The sequence below is a fragment of the Ursus maritimus genome, unplaced genomic scaffold (assembly GCF_017311325.1).
Source record: "Ursus maritimus isolate PB19 unplaced genomic scaffold, ASM1731132v1 scaffold_13, whole genome shotgun sequence".
NCBI classification, from domain to species: Eukaryota; Metazoa; Chordata; class Mammalia; order Carnivora; family Ursidae; genus Ursus; species Ursus maritimus.
The window spans coordinates 48,924,677-48,940,466 of record NW_024423675.1 but is presented as its reverse complement, the minus strand read 5'-3'; the positions used below and the strand labels follow the sequence as shown (position 1 = coordinate 48,940,466).

Here is a 15,790-nt window from a genome sequence, read left to right as displayed (position 1 = left end):
CCTCTTCTGCTTTTGGGGAAAAAATCCGTTCAGACGGCATATGGCAGATTGGAGGCCAGCACCTAGTGCTGATAGAGGAGCACTGGGAGGGCATAGACACTGAGGCTTCGGGGTTCCGACGGCAGTTTCAAAGCGGTGGTGAGTTGTGGATATATGATGAGGTCATCCTGCTTCCTGAGTTCCACATTCTCTAGCTACTTAGACATGGCTTAAAATACTAGGGTGCTCCAGTTCAGACTGAATCCAATCGATTGACGTTGATAGTGACTGTCTAAGAGACTGACTGAGATACTTGTTTGTGCATGGGATGATTCTGGAAGTTGTGGGATGTGAAAAGGTTTTAGAATCACGGCCCTGTTTGGAGGAATTACTAGGAATTGATTGCATCTAAGTTGCTAGAGTACCCAGTGTTTGCTGATCTTTGCAGTGGACTCGGGGGAGAATGGATGGCGCGTAATGCTTTGGCAGGCTTCAATCACTGATAAAAGATTATGTTAAAATATCTTTGCACTTTCTTGTTATTTGGCATAAGCATCTCTTCCTGTGTTGCATTTGGAATATTATGGAGGGAAAATAGGTAGCCAAGAATGCCAATGTGGAAAGAACTGTTAATTTTTCTTTTCTTTTAAAAAAAGATTTTATGTATTTATTTGAGAGGGGGGAGAGGGAGATAAAGAGAGAGAGCACAAGCAGGGGGAGGGGAAGAGGGAGAAGAATACTTTGCGCTGAGCAGGGAGCCTGATGTGAGACTCGAACCCAGGATGCTGGGGTCATGACCTGAGCCAAAGGCAGACACTTAATTGACTGAGCCACCCAGGCTCCCTGGCAAGAGCTGTTAATTTTTCTATTTCTATTTCTGTCTAACTTTCTATTTGCAAATAATTTCAAACTTAAAAAATTAATTTGTTAATAATTTATACCTTTAGCTTTATCATTTGCTGTTTATTCTCTATCTGTATGTATGAATGTATATAATTTTTCTTCTGAACCATTTGGTAGAAAGTTACACACATCACACATCATGGCCCTTTGCTCTGAAATGTTTCTCTATTTCCTAAGCATAGGATAATCACAGTACAGTTATTGGCTTCAATATATTTAACATTAGTACAATACTTTTATCTAATATATTGCTTTTATTCTAATATTGTCAGTTGACCCCATAATGTCCTTTAGAGAATTTTCACCCTACAATATTGGAATATTCTAAGGACAGATATCTTATTTAGTTGTCATGCATCTTTAGCTTATTTTATTTTTTAAAAGATTTAATTTTTTGAGAGAGAGTGAAAGCATGCTCGCGCATGCAATCAGGGGGAGGGGCAGAGGGAGAGGGAGAAGCAGACTCCCTGCTGAGCAGGGTGCCCCACCCAGGGCTCCATCCCAGGACTCTGGGATCATGACCTGAGCCAAAGGCAGAGGCTTAACCAACTGAGCCACCCAAGTGCCCCTCTTCAGCTTATTTTAATCTAGAACATTTCCAGAGCCTCTCTTTGCCTTTTATGACATTGACATTTTTTGAATCATTCTGCCCCCACTCAACTTTTCTCTTTTTTAAAATGTTTAGAAAAGATTTATTTATTTGAGAGAGAGAGTGAGTGCACGTGTATATGTGCACACAAGGGGGGGGTGAGGACAGAGGGAGAGGGGGAGTCCTCAAGCAGACTCCCCACTGAGCCTGGAGCCCCATGTGGGGCTAGATCCCAGGACTCTGAAGTCATGACCTGAGCTGAGCTCAAGAGTCCCACGCTTAACCGTCTGAGCCACCCAGGTGCCCACTTTTCTCCTTTTTTTAATAAGGGTGTTTTCTCATGATTAGATTCAGATTATGCATTTTAGGTGATGTTATGTTCTCAGAATATTAAATCTGAAGGCACCCAAAGGCCATCAGTTACTCACTGGTGATGTTAATTTTGGTCACCCAGTTAATTTTGATCACCTGACTTCTGTACTATATAATTTTTTTTTCTCCTTTGCAATGAATAAGCAATCTGGGGAGAGAAACTTAAGTTTTTAAAGGAAAATGTATTTGACTTTAGTGGAAAGGAGGGGGAAAATCAATGATATAAATTTCAGAGCAACTGTTAGGTTATTTGATTGTATTCTTTTTATTATGTCTGCCAAAATTTACAAAATTCTTTTTGTAATAAGAATATTTTAAATAGGGATGTCTTAACAAAAATGAAAAGGAAGCCTCAAATAAGTTCTTTCTCTCCTGATCTCATCAGCAAAACTGATACATCGATTTAATTATATCTGATAAGAGAGAGTTTTGGAAAAACAGGTCTGAGATGTTTCTGGTATCACAGATGGCCCATAGTGATCCAACAGCACGTATAATCTAGGTAGGCAGTCATTGGCCATAAAAGCGGAGTTCTCTTGGGTTTCCATAGAGACATCTAGACTTAAAATGTTTTTAAGCACTGCTGCTTTTAAAATGAGTGTCAGTAAAAATAGCAAAAACCGAGGCTCTTTAAAAAAAATCATTAAAAATTTTTTTAAAGTAGTAAAATTCCTGGTTAAAAATCCGCGTTGAAGCCAAAGCTTGTCCTTCACAGTCACTCTGCGTCAACTGGCCTTGAATGGCCTCGGGGAGAAGAGGCATCGAGAACTGGTTTCTCTGCCTTTTGGCAAAGGAATGAGACTACACTGACTTCATCTATGAAGACAACTGCCAACTATTTTCTTACTCCGTAAATTGTTAATTGTGTGTGGTGAAGAAAAGGGTGATGGGTGACGTGATTTTTATGGGTAAGACTGGCATAAGTTCTGGTGAAAGTTTGACATCTTTAGGATCTTATGTTTTTTCAAGTTGAGCTAATAGAAAAAGAGGCTCATGGGATTATTTCACACCCGATTTTTAAGGGAATATTGAGCTAAACATCATGTGTCCATGACTCTTAGGGAGACTTCGTGGTGTGGTTGAAGAAGCATGAACTTGTGAGTCTAGAACAGGAGTCTGCAGAATATGGCCCGTGGGCCAAACCCAGCTGCTGCCTCTTTTGGTACCACTAACAAGTTAAAAATGGCTTTATGTTTTGAAATGGTTAAAAAAAAAAACAAGACTTTAGCGACCTGTGAACCTCGTATGAAATTCAAATTTCAGTGTCCACCAATTGCTTTATCGAAGCGTAGCATGCCCGTTTTCATGTGGTCCGGAGCTGCCCTGTGCTACTATAGTGGGTTGAGTGGTGGTGACAGAGACCAGTGGCTCCCAAAGCCCAAAATATTTCACGTCTGGCTCTTTAGGACAATGTTTGCTGCCCCCGGTCTAGAGAATATAAAATGTTGAGGTTCGATCTCTCAGGTGCCTGTTGAAGTTCTAAGACGTTGGAACTGAAGAATGTGGCTCATTGGGCAGTGGTGATAAATTGCTTTAGTGCCATGATTTTTTCTTCTTTTTGAAGTCATTTTATAAATACGAAAGAGAAATCCAAGCCCCTAAAATATTTATTCTGGCTTAGAATATTTTGCTTTCTTATATACAGTTTAAGAGGCAAGGAGAAAAAGATCAACTTATTTGGGTAAGAATAAACAATATTTTGTTTATGATTTTCACATTAAACATATTATCAAGCATTTATCATCTATAAGAAGTTACTTTAATGACAGAAATCTATTGGGCCCTTTTGAAAACCAGGACTCAAACAGAAACTGTCTCCAAACCATCCCCATCACTGTGCCTCCCCCAGTTCTCCCTGTAACAGGTTTGGTAATCCTTCAGTGCTGGAATTACATACACTGAGTTTGAAGAAAAGACAAAAAATAAGCATTTATTAGGAATTTTGTTTTTTTACCCAGCGTTGAATTCAGGACAAAGCCTTATGTGCAGCAAATACTATGTCTAAATTTTCAATTGCAAAACAAAAACAAAAATTCTAAGTTGCACAGTAAGGCAGGATTTGAAGGAGACTTATGGAAAAGGAGGACACCTGCTATGCCCGGAGAGGCCCGCGGGGTTGGGGAGGTAGGTGGGAGGGTGAGGGACAGCACGGTAGCAGGTGTTGGAGTAGAAGGTGACCAGCGTGTGAAGACACGGAGAAGGGATGCTTGGACCAACTTCCCATAAAATCGCCTTTTTTTCAAGAAGGGGTAATTTTTCATTTCTTTCTGATGTGCAATTTGCCACTCGTCCCTAGAATATGTGTGTTTTGGGATGGGGCATTGCCAGGGACGAAGGTTTTGACATTACAGTCCCCGTGGTAAGAAGACGGGAACCACACATCACTCAGCAAGATTTGAGCTGTGAGGGGACGGAGTGTGTCAATAGCAGAAGCTAATATTCACGTAGAACTTGCCAGGTTCTAGTCATAGGGTATCTTGTTAATCCTCATACTGTTACCATCTCCCCCGTTACATCCGGGGAACGGAGGCCCAGGGAGATGCAGTACCTTGCCCAGGGTCATAGAATACTAAGTGACGGTGTCAGCTGAATCAGCTGGGTTATGTCCAAGTAATAGCCCTCAGGTTTTCGTGCCTTAGAACAAAGTTTTGATTCCTTCTTGCTTCACTTCTTGGCCATCTCAGGGCAGGCCAGCGGTTTAGGTTAAACTCCACTGTCTGAAACGTCATCGGTCACAGTGGCAGGGATAAGAGAAGATGGTGCGTATGGCTCTGCGTCTTAGAGCAGGGCTTCACCAACTTGACTGTGCATATGAATTGCCCAAGGGGTTCGTTAAATGAACATTTTGATTCGGGAGGTCTGGGATGGGCCTGCCCCTCCGCATTTCTAGCAACCTCCAGGGGAGTCCTACACTGTGGGACCAGGGACCACTCTAAGTAAGGAGTGCTTACCGGCTTTTGCCCAGAAGTGACAGGTCATTTCTGCTCACATAAGTCACACAGCCATGCCTAACGTCCAGGTGGCAGGAGATGCAGTCTACTCTCTCCCTCGGGAGGAGGAGAATTGAAATATTTGGGAACCATTCCAGTGAAGAGAAGATGCACAGTCAGGATTTGAATTCAGACAGGCTGTCCCCAGAGTGGGTGCTCTTTAGCACTCCATGTCATCGATGTTGGTCTCTGTCGAGAAAGGGCAGCGTGATGGCCGCTGCCCTACTTGCTGGCCGACAGTCAGGGTCACCCTCGAGACTGACCAGTTGCAGTTGACTCGTGTGACATCGATCCTGGGTGTCCCAGGCACCTTAGTGTCAAACACAACAGTTGTCAACATGATGTCGCAACTCTGAAAATGTTTCAATTCATTTTTTTCTTAATAATAGGCTGACGTCTATGAATTATTTATTTTTATTCAAAGCCTACCTTGGAGCAGATGTGAGCCTTTCCCTATGACTCTCTCTCATCGAATATTCTGCCATGCTTTCCTGTTTTGGACAAGGGGTGCGGTTAGAGCCAGCATTCAGGGAATTGTGCAGGATCCTGGGAACGCCCATGGGTGTGTGTCCACACAGGCACACCACTCATCATGCACGTGTGCTGCAAAGCGCTGGGGCTGCTGCTCTGCAAACGTCCTGGGCTTGTGATCAGCGAAATAAACACAGTTCCCAGATGGTGGTGGCTGAGAAGCCCCTTCTCGGAGCCTGCAGCCTCCAGGCTTCCGTGAGGGTCTCTGCATGGAGCATGGAGCACCGTGGACGGACTGGGTTCCTCACAGCCCAGGGAGCATGGTGCTGCCTATGACTGGCCTTCCGGCGCCCTCAGAAAGCCCTGCTCTCATTTCTACCACAGCCCACTCTGCTGTCGGTTCTTAGGCTGAAGTGTAGACAATTCAGAAACATAGGTTTCAGCAAGACCTCTGTCCCCTTTGTGGAAAACTGGATCGGCAAATGATACTTGGAGTGATAGAAGATTGTTCTTCCTCCATTAAAAAAGAAAAGAAAAGAAAAGAAAAGAAAAGAAAAGAAAAGAAAAGAAAAGAAAAGAAAAAGAAAAGAAAAGAAAAGAAAAACTTTCCCAAAAGGAAAAACTGAAATAAAGCTACATCTCCGTTTTACATAATAATTACAGTTAAGATTTCACAATTACCCCACTACACTAGGTGATTCAGTCAGCAATTTAGCTCAACATGAGGGAGAAAATGGGCCTTGACAGCTTTTCCTTTGGAAAGTCAGGTTTGCCCTGTTGAAAGATGCTCGCATCTGGCCCACCTGTTCTGTGACCTCGGGGAGAGCTGGATAAACTGGATCATCCCTCCAGAGGCACTTTGGGCCTGTAATGCACAGAGTTCAATTAAAATATGCAGATGCATGCCAAGTTAATAATTAAGGGAAAATAAGAAAACGAAGTATTACCATTTTCATTAACTACTCACACTGAAACCCACAGTATGCCTCTTCTAAATGAATGGAACAGAATTCTGCTGCTTGCCTGTTGTAATCCTAATCCTAGGCGGTGTTACCAGTGATCTTTCTCGGCTGTTAGTGCCCTTTGGACACCGGTGATCCTGACTTCACACGAAAATGCCCTCCAGCTTTTAATTTCGCCTGTACTGGCGTGGATAGAAAGTCATTTCTTTCAATGACATTTCTGTATCAGAGGGCTAAATAAATTAAGGATGTCAGCTTGATTTTTGTAGCGGCAATGTCACCATCCTGATTCAAATGCTAAGCAATTTCAGGAAAGATTAAATTTCTTCTCGACCTGAGAGAAATCCCATCTTCTCAGTGTGAGGCTCTGCTGGCAGGACGTCGAGGGGGTGTGCCTCCGGCCGCTGGCGTCGCTGGCTCCCCTCCCCACGTAAGCCCGCGACACCACACGGTGTTCTCTTATCCTAAGCACATTTCATCAACTTCATAAGCCTCTCGCATGATTTTACTCTTCCCTTCAAAGTCCTGCGTTCTCCATGAAATCTTTTCCAACGACTCCAGGCCACAATGATCGTTTTCTTCAAAACTCCTACTTAGTGTCCCATAGTTTAATCTCAATTGGTCTCTAATTATAGTAATTAGATTGTAAGCTCCTCCAAAGCAAGGATTTAGCCCAATGCTAGGCCCAGCGGCGGTTTCAGTAAATGCTTGCCGAGTGATGGATTTGCAGTTCTGGATGGTTTCCAGTTAGCAGAACAAACGGGTGAATTAGCACTCCCAGGAGAAGACCATCCAGCCTTCCTGCACCGAACAGACCCCGGTCCGCAGGCACTTTTGCTAAGGCCGGCACTGCCAGACAGTAGGGCAGCCAAGGGGGCACGGCGTAGATGATCCCCTATGTCTTCCTCCCCCTCATCTCTTCTCATCTAGAAACCTGCATTCTTGACTGGGGCTTACCATTTCCCATGGTTTGAGAAATCAGGAAGCGGGAGAGGGTCACGGAGGTAAAAAAAAAAAAAAAAAAAAAATCTATCTGCTTTGCTAGAACCTGACTTTCTTGTGGAGGCATACCAAATAAAAGAGAGGACACGTTGCGTCTTTTAGAGCAACTAAAATGCTGTGTGGAGATTGATTTATATAACTTTCTTGCTAGATTAGTCCAGAAACTGGATTAATATTTTAATCATAACCCCTGGAGAGGAAAAGGCAGCTGGTGAAATTGTTGGAGGTGACATGCCAATCTACATAGAAACCAAGTGTGGTTTGGAGACCACCATGGAAATAGTAACTTCAGTCATTAAGTGGAGAATGAAAGGAAGAAAGAAACCAGATAAGTTTTCCAGGATCAAGAAGTTATTTTTATTATAAACTAACCTTAGGGAGACCATAAGATTTATTATTATTTTAACATTTAAATTCAAATACTGATGGCTTTATCTCTTCACTGCTGATTACTCTTGGCAACAGCAGTGTGCAAGGAGTGCAGGAGAACATCCTTCATCTTTTTAAGTTGCCATTTGTGTATATAAGCTCCGTGGTGCAGGCAAAACATGGCAATGAGCACACGGTGGCACAATTCACGTCTCGCTGCAGGATGGCTCTCTCCCTGTGACCTTGACTTCCCCAGACCTGACTTCTAACCTTTGGTACGAATTTACTGGCATCCTGAAATCAAAAGGAAGACGGAGGTCTTTTTTCTGCTTTTGTTCCTTTGCAGACGTGAATAACACCAAATCTTTACAATGGTCTGTAGTTGGCACTGGCAACAAGTATCTGGAGTGTAACGTGTTGGGCTCTGGGAAATGCAATCCTCTGCTTGGGAACTGCCCTCAGATGGAAACTGATGTTTAGATTATTACTGGGAATTTGTTTGTGCTTCTGAATTCTGTGGGATTAAGGCTGGTGCTGTGATATTCTCATGCGTTCCGTTGACCCTTAGGTATTTTAGAAAAGAGGGAAATGAGAGTCTGAGGGTTGAAATAATCAAACTTTGGAGGTGCTAAGGCTCCACTCCGATTATATTGGCAGATGGCCCAGGGCGCAGCTGCTGACGAAGAATCCCAGATTCCACCCGAAGGCCCAAATACCACTTCTTCTGTCTGGAACTGAGTCAGTAAAAGGAAATAGGGTAGGGCAGCATTTTGGACTGAAATTTCTCTGTGGGAGCAACGGATTGAATTGATAATGGGAGAAAGTTTGTATTGTTAACTTTTATAAGGTGGCCCAGTAAATTTCATGAGTTTTATAGGGCTGGCATATTATTTGGGCCATATTTTCATCTGGTGCTCATTGTTCACCCTGCCTGGTTGGATAGCATAGCTGAGTGGGATCCAAGATGAGAAAGAGAAGTGGGGCTGACTGTGGCATTGGGGCTCATGTAATGAATGTCCTGACCTGTATCAGCTGCTTCTGGAGGCCACAACAGAGAGCATTCATAAAATCCCTGAAGGGATAAGGTGGCCATCTCTTTGACACCGGGAACATACAGAGAAAGAGAGGTTAAGAGAAGATATGGAGGAAGTGGCTCCATGAAGGGGAGTGTTCTCTCCCGTTCTCTCTTCCTGAGGAGGAAAGCATCACTTGGCATAGACTGTGGCTCTGATGATTAATTTCATTGGCTTAATATGAGAGATAGACAAAAAGGGAAGAATATTGGTGTCTAAGGAAGGTAAGTCACTTCTCTATTCGTGCTCTTGATTAGTTAGGGGAAGAGTGTTGATTTGTCTCCGTGCTAATGGACAAAACTACAGTGTGAAGTTAGAAGGCACTCTGGACTCTCATAAGAGCCTGGGAAAGATGGCTTGGAAGCAGCTGAGAAACATCGCTCTTGGCATTTGTCCAAACCCTGTGTCTTCTCTCTCATGAGTGGCTTTTCCTTGCATTGGAACGTAACATCTGAGGTTCAGTTTTTGATTTACATTTAGAGTGGCTATGGGTAGTTCCACACCAAGGGCTGTTTTGAATCAAAGCCTATAAGCTCACCTTACTTAGATAGTGTTCTGTACAATGTAGCCTAGTTAGAAATGAAGCTGGCAGAACACATGCTCCTTCGTTAGAATAACTAGTAGTAGCTAATATTCATTGCCTCCCAATTGTGTGCCAGGCACAGCTGTAAAGGCTTTGCACCTATTACATGATCCTTGAAGCAAACTTAAGAGGGTACTGTTCTTTTTCCCACTTAAGGAGTGAGTTAATAGAGGTTTATAGGGTTTAATTTGCTCAAGATCACAGAGCTAGTCAGAAGCAGAACCAGAATTTAAACTCTGGAAGCTCACATTTCTTAACCATCATACTAAACTATTTCAAGAAGATTACTCAAATAGGAAAAGAACAAAAAGGTTGCTGATTCTTGTTCCCTGCCCAGCCCTCCACTGAAACAAAACACCATAACTTGGGTTTATTCATGAGGCTAGCCTTTGGCTTCTTTCAGTAGGTAGTGAATTTGAATGTCTTTTTCTACTGTGTGTGTTTCTTGTATTTTAAAAAAATTTAACAAAGCAGATCTTCTAGAAGGAAAAGAACTGTTTTACTTGTGAGAACAGATCCCAGGATACTTATAAAATTTAAAAAACACAATTGGATCATCAGCTTGGTTCTTTGCAAAAGCTGGAAATAAAATTGCATGATTCTCTAAAAAAATTCCAGTGAGACAGGTCCTGTTAAGGATGCCTGGATGAACTGCCAATACCTTGCATATTCTGTAATTGTTTCTTCAAAACAACAGCACACATTTTCACTATTATTGTTATTATTGCCATTAGGTATTGTGCTAAGTGATTTACATGTATTTTCTCACATTAAAATGTATGTGATAGGTTTTACCATCATGTATCACTTACCTACTATCACAGCAATGCTGCATAACAAGAACCCACAAAACCTCAGTGGCATACAAAAATAACTATTTATTGTTTATACATCTAGAGTGATTGGCTAAACAGATCTGCCAATCTTGGCTGACTGGCTTACAACACATAGGGTTTGGCTAGCTGAAGACTGATCTAGCCTGGCCCTGGTTCAGCTGCATTCGGGCAATGCAGCTCCTCTATTTATTTGTCTCTTATCCTCCAACAGGCTGGGCTGGGCATGTTCTGCTGGTGATTAAAGAGCTACAAGCCCTGATTGCAAGCTCTGAAGAAGCCTGGTTGCGTAAGTCCATTTCAACCTTCTGCTTGCTGTGTGTCTGTTAATACCTCATTGGCCAAAGCAAGTCATGTAGCTAAATGTAAGGATGGGGAATTGTGCACTCCATCCCTTGGGAGAGCATTGGGAAACAGCACGGCAAAAGGCATGCGTATAGGCAATGCTGAACAATTGGGCCCATTTTTGCAATCAGTCACATATTCTTTTTTTTTTTTTTTTTTTTTTTTTTTACAGGCGAAGAACTTGAGACATAGAAGTAAGTGGCTTGCTAGGGTCACATAGATATTAAGTGGCAGAGCTTGAGCTTGAACCTGGTTTATCTTTTCTCAAAGCTGGAACTCGTAATAATGTACTATAAATGCAAGATTTAGAAACTAGTTCTGCCTCCATTTCTTTTCCAGATATGAACAGTCTTTTCGCTCCCTTTTTAGGCATCTTCACCAATGAAGACAAAATGCAGCTGTCGGTATTGTAGAATGAGAATGCTGTGAGGAGTAATTAACATTCGCAGATTCTCTGAATAAGTGCTAGGTATTATGATCAAAGAAATACACAGACTTTTAAATCCGTGCTTGACCTCATTTTACATTTTGTAGTCTTTCAGATCTCTCTCACTTGCCAGAGTTTAGAAATGTACTGAGTATAAAATCTCTTAATGCTCTTCCTCCTCTCCTCTGCAAACCATCCTAGGGGTACCCCAATCTGCCTGTATTAACACTAACTATACATGATGATACTCCATACAGATTCCTTTTTCAAAAATGCCAGTTGACAGTAGCATCTTTAAGACTGTCCAGAAAGTTGTACATTTTAGCAATTGGCAAATGTGGCCTCTGAGCTGATAGAAAATCTAGTCTTTGTATCAACTTCCCTTTCAACAGATGTGTCTTAGCCTAGTTTTGCCTTGTAACTTGCTGCTACTATTGTTATTTCTTTTATTAAGCCCATGTCATGGCACTGGGTTTTGAAGAAAGTTGAAAAGTGTTTTATACTTCTGTTGACCCTGGAAGCAAAACATCAGAAGGGCACATTCATACATGGTGCTTGCCAAAAATGCATTCCTAAGGAAGAAAATCCATGGTGTACCCTTTGGCTCTTGGCCCCCTGGTTCTGTCCTGGAGCACTGACAGTATAACAGACACAACCTTCTGCTTTCAAACAATTGAAAGGAAATTTTTTATGGACTTCTGAGGACACTGAGGGTCCATCAGGGTCTTTGTGAGTGCCCCACGGGTCAGAAAGGTGTTTGGGATCTCCTTAGAAATTCAGAATTTGGAAGGGGCACTATAACAAAGAAAGGGGGGAATTTAGAGAGATGATACTGTGAAGATGAAGGGACATTGGCTCTGAAATGAGGGAAAAACCAAGGCTGATCGGTTTCAATCAAGGTAGAAATGATTGAGAAAGAAATTCAGTTCAGATTCTTTGTGAACATAAAAGTTTGGGGAACTTGAGTATGTGTGTGTCTTGACTGGAGTCACTATTATTATTTTTTGTATGAGAGAGCACAAGAAAGAGATAGCATGAGTGGGGTGGGGAGGGGCAGAGGGGGAGGGAGAAGCAGACTTCCTGCTGAGCAGGGAGCCCAGTGCGGGATCTGGAATCAGGACCTGAATCGAAGGCAGACGCTTAACCTACTGAGCCACCCAGGCGCCCCTTGACCAGCGTTATTAACACAGGAGAGCTCAATGCATTACACTAGTGTCTACTACATAAATATTTGCTAACCAAATGTCCCAGAAGAGCTAGTACTTCTGTAGTTGTCCTCTAGCAAAAACTCAGAAACTGCCTTTATCCTGTACAACAAAAGAATAACCTATGAGTTGAATGTAATGTGGGAATTAAATAAAATATAACATCGGTATTTAATTGTGTCCTGAAGGAAATGTTTCTCATTGTGGCAGGGAGGGAAGGAACATCACTGTAAGTCAAGGGACCGGTCTTCTCATTGTAGCTCTGGCTTTGATCATGGTCACATGACCGAACAGCAGCTTGCCCGTGTATCCAACTGGAATAACAACTCACGTGTTATATTTGAAAATGCTTCAGAAGTAAGAGTACAGATTAACACTAGGTACCATCCTTGTATAAGACACAAGTCGAACTGGAAAGTGGAACTCCAGATACAGGAGCAACGGAAGCTGCCATCTTTTGTTTTTCTCCCCCTGCGCAGAAGTCCTGTGCCTCGCCTAATGCATGATCAACAGCCGTACTCGGAATGTGTTTGTGGAAGGAAGGAATGATCCTCAGCTGCAACCTGGAATCATAAAGACGATCTTAGATGGCTGTTCTTGTCTCTTTGTTTATAGATGAGGATTTTCATATATTGTTGTCATGCAGTTGAATTTTAAAAATTTTGCAAGGAATATAGAGCCATAAGACAGAGTTTCTGCCCTTAAGAAATTTTCCATCTCATTGGTTCACATGACTTAATTAATTCCTTCCTCCTCAAATTAAACAGTAACAAAAGGCAATAAGAGAGTCCTAGTTAAGTTTATTTGGATGTAGGGAGGAATATTTACTCTGGCCAACTTAAGGGGGAAAAATGTGTGGTGCGCAGAAACGAGGGACATGTGAAGAGCCAAGTCCAGCCAGATCCTGTACCTCCCAAGATCTAGGGGGTGGACTAGGACATAGGCTCCCCAGGTCTCTGCAGCATGGCTGGTTTAGCTCCATCCATTTTCTCCTTCTGTCACTCCATACAAGATTCACATTCCTGGGAGAGAGTCTGGTGGTATGACGAAGCATACATGCTCACAATTTGGCCAAGAAAGAGCAGCTAGGCAAGACTTCATGAAGTACAGGCCATGTAGCTCTCTGAGCACAATTCAGGTGCACCTCTGAGATGCAGTGGGTCCTATTGCCAGTATTACAAGAATTCAGAGGAGGGAGATTTTGGTGAGACTTCAAAGACGCCAAAGGGCTCAAGCTGGACCTTGAAGGATGGGTAGGAGTGAGATAAATGGAGAAGAGGAAAGATTTCAGCTGGGGTCACAAGAGGAGCAAAGGTTTAGGGTTAGAAATGAGCCTGATGTGTTCACCAAAGTCCGAAGTGGTAGAGACAGAGAAGACAGATGTTAATAAAAGGTCCTTGGATTTATTTCTGTATAGAAATAGTGAGGATAGATAACAGGTTTAAACAATAAACCAATGATTCAAGCAGAGAAACAATAAGTACAGAGCTAACTGTACAGAAAACATTCAGGGAAAGCATAGGGGAGGCCTACGTACTTTTGAAAGAAAACCAAAAAAGTAAATGGTACATTAGAAGAAGCTTCTGGGTTTGAGATCGAGAGTACCCAGGTGAAGGGGAGAGTCTTGAAGAAGGAGAGAGTCACTGCTTGTCCAAAGGCTGAAGAACAGGATGGGGACTAGATGGGGATGAAGACACCAGCATAATGGTTTAGATGACACTTGTTCTAAATATACTAAGTCTTAGCAACATGAAGTAGAACTCACTGAAGGGGAGCAATGTTGGATGAGACTCAGAGATGAAGATGCTTTAGCATATCCAATGCGCTCAGGCCACAGAGCTTAGGAATCAACAAGGGGTCAGTGAACAATTACAAAACAACACCTCCGCTTGGTTAAAGTTAGCATGAATTCGAGCAAAGTTTCCAGATGACTGGATGGAAACTCTTTTTGGTTAATATTCAAAAGCTGGGGTTTCCAAACCTTTGGAGCAGATTTTAAAGATAAGATAATTTATTCAGGAATTTAACTTTTGTTCCTAGACTTAAAGGATTATTGGAAATATTTGGAAGACAGCAGATTGGCATATGTTTTGATGATTTGCACCCTTTATTTACATATGGAGCAGTTGCCACAGAAGTCTCTTGATCTTATATCATTTCGTAAAATAAATGTATTACTAGAAACACCAGACATTTTAGTGTTTGACTTAGCACTGAAATAGCACTGAATAGAATATGTTTAGCCATTTTCAAACTTCTTCTGTGCTTCTCCAGTATTTATGCTGGAGTTATCTCAAAAATGGACTCAAGGAGAAAGCATGAACCTACAAGCAATCCTTAACCTCAAATATTTGATCTATGTCATCACATTTAAGTAGTTCAGAATCTGCTTAGAAAAGACAAACCAGGGAGTTTGGCTTCTCTTTACCCCTTTGAGAGTCAACCTTCTTTAAGGCTTGTTAGTGAGCCAGATTCTCCCCACCCCTAGGCCATCCAGCCGTGGCCCCTTCTCAGTCTGCTTAAGGCAATGCACAAGTAATTGCTTTATGTCATAGACCCGTTTCTGCAAAATTAAAAGTAAGCCAAATGCTATTTGCTCCCCCCGAAAGCCCACGAATCCTGTTTTAATAAAAAGAAAAACCCACTTATTATATATCTGTTTAAAATGTCATGTATTGGATTTACTTACAGTGAGATACATTAAAACTCTAGAAACATGGTCTATGGGATACCTATCTTGTCTTAAAGGGGCTCATTAGTGCACAGTGTATAGTTGTTCACAAGGAATAGCCTCGTTGTTGATGGGACTTATCATAATAGCCTCAATAACAACTATGGAGAATTCTGTAAGTTGAGTTTGTACTGAGTTCTCTACAAATATTGTTTACTGAATATAGATTATCACAATGGAGATGGGAATATAAATAATCATAATCAATCATATAAAAAGGGTATTATTTTGACAAGCTACTTTACATATGAGTAAACTGAGGCTTAGGAAGATTAGGGCATCACACAATAAGGAACAAGGTCAGAACTGAGGCCACGTGTGGATAGTTCCAAAGCCCATGCTCTCACAGTGCATTATCATTTCCTGACTTATCAAGCGCTCCCATATATGACCTTATGCTAGGCTCTTCACCAGCAGCCTATACCCTTACTTATTCTTTGTCTTCAATGTTTTTTAATTAAAAACTTCATGTTTTCTGTTTTAAATTAATTTTAAACTTAATGATGTTGTAAAAACAGTACAAAAAAAATTCCTGTATATCTTACATAACCACAGCACATTGATCAAAATCAGAAAATTAACATTGATACAATTTTATTACATCATCTACAGACCTTATTCGAATTTCCCCAGTGTCCCCATTCATGTCCAGGATCTAAACCAGGATGATATGTTGCATTTAGTTGTCACGTCTCCTTGGTCTCTTTTGGGGCCAACCCCATACTCGCATGATTTCAGGGGTAAGCACCTTCTCCCATTTTTCATCCTAGCCACTTTGCTTGATTCATCCCTTTAAACTAGAACAGTTCATAGTCTTTGTCTTTCATAACCTTAACACTTAAAAAAAGTACTTGCCAGTTATTCTTGCAGAATGTTCCTCATCTGGGTCTGTCTGATGTTTCATCATGAATAAATTTGGGTTGTGCATGTTTGGTAAAAATACTATGGAAGTTACG

The 15,790-nt window shown here is 41.8% G+C and overlaps 1 protein-coding gene across 7 annotated transcripts in view; it reads right to left on the bottom strand.

Moving 5' to 3' along the window:
- The window catches only part of AIG1 (androgen induced 1), a 322,928-nt gene that overhangs the window by 4,717 nt on the left and 302,421 nt on the right, over nt 1–15,790 (bottom strand). Inside the window, exons 6-8 of one of the 7 annotated variants that reach the window (XM_040627865.1) lie at nt 6,108–6,169; nt 5,263–5,324; nt 5,013–5,143 (exon numbers count right to left, since the gene is read on the bottom strand). The exons of 1 other annotated variant lie outside the window; for it this stretch is intronic. In XM_040627865.1, the coding sequence (XP_040483799.1) occupies nt 5,080–5,143; nt 5,263–5,324; nt 6,108–6,169 (188 nt within the window). In that variant the 3' untranslated portion in view covers nt 5,013–5,079. Of the gene's footprint in view, nt 1–3,432; nt 5,144–5,262; nt 5,325–6,107; nt 6,170–7,905; nt 7,932–12,640; nt 12,667–15,790 lie in introns of those variants that run through there. 5 more of the 7 variants (XM_040627863.1, XM_040627869.1, XM_040627874.1 and 2 more) reach the window with 5 other exon arrangements.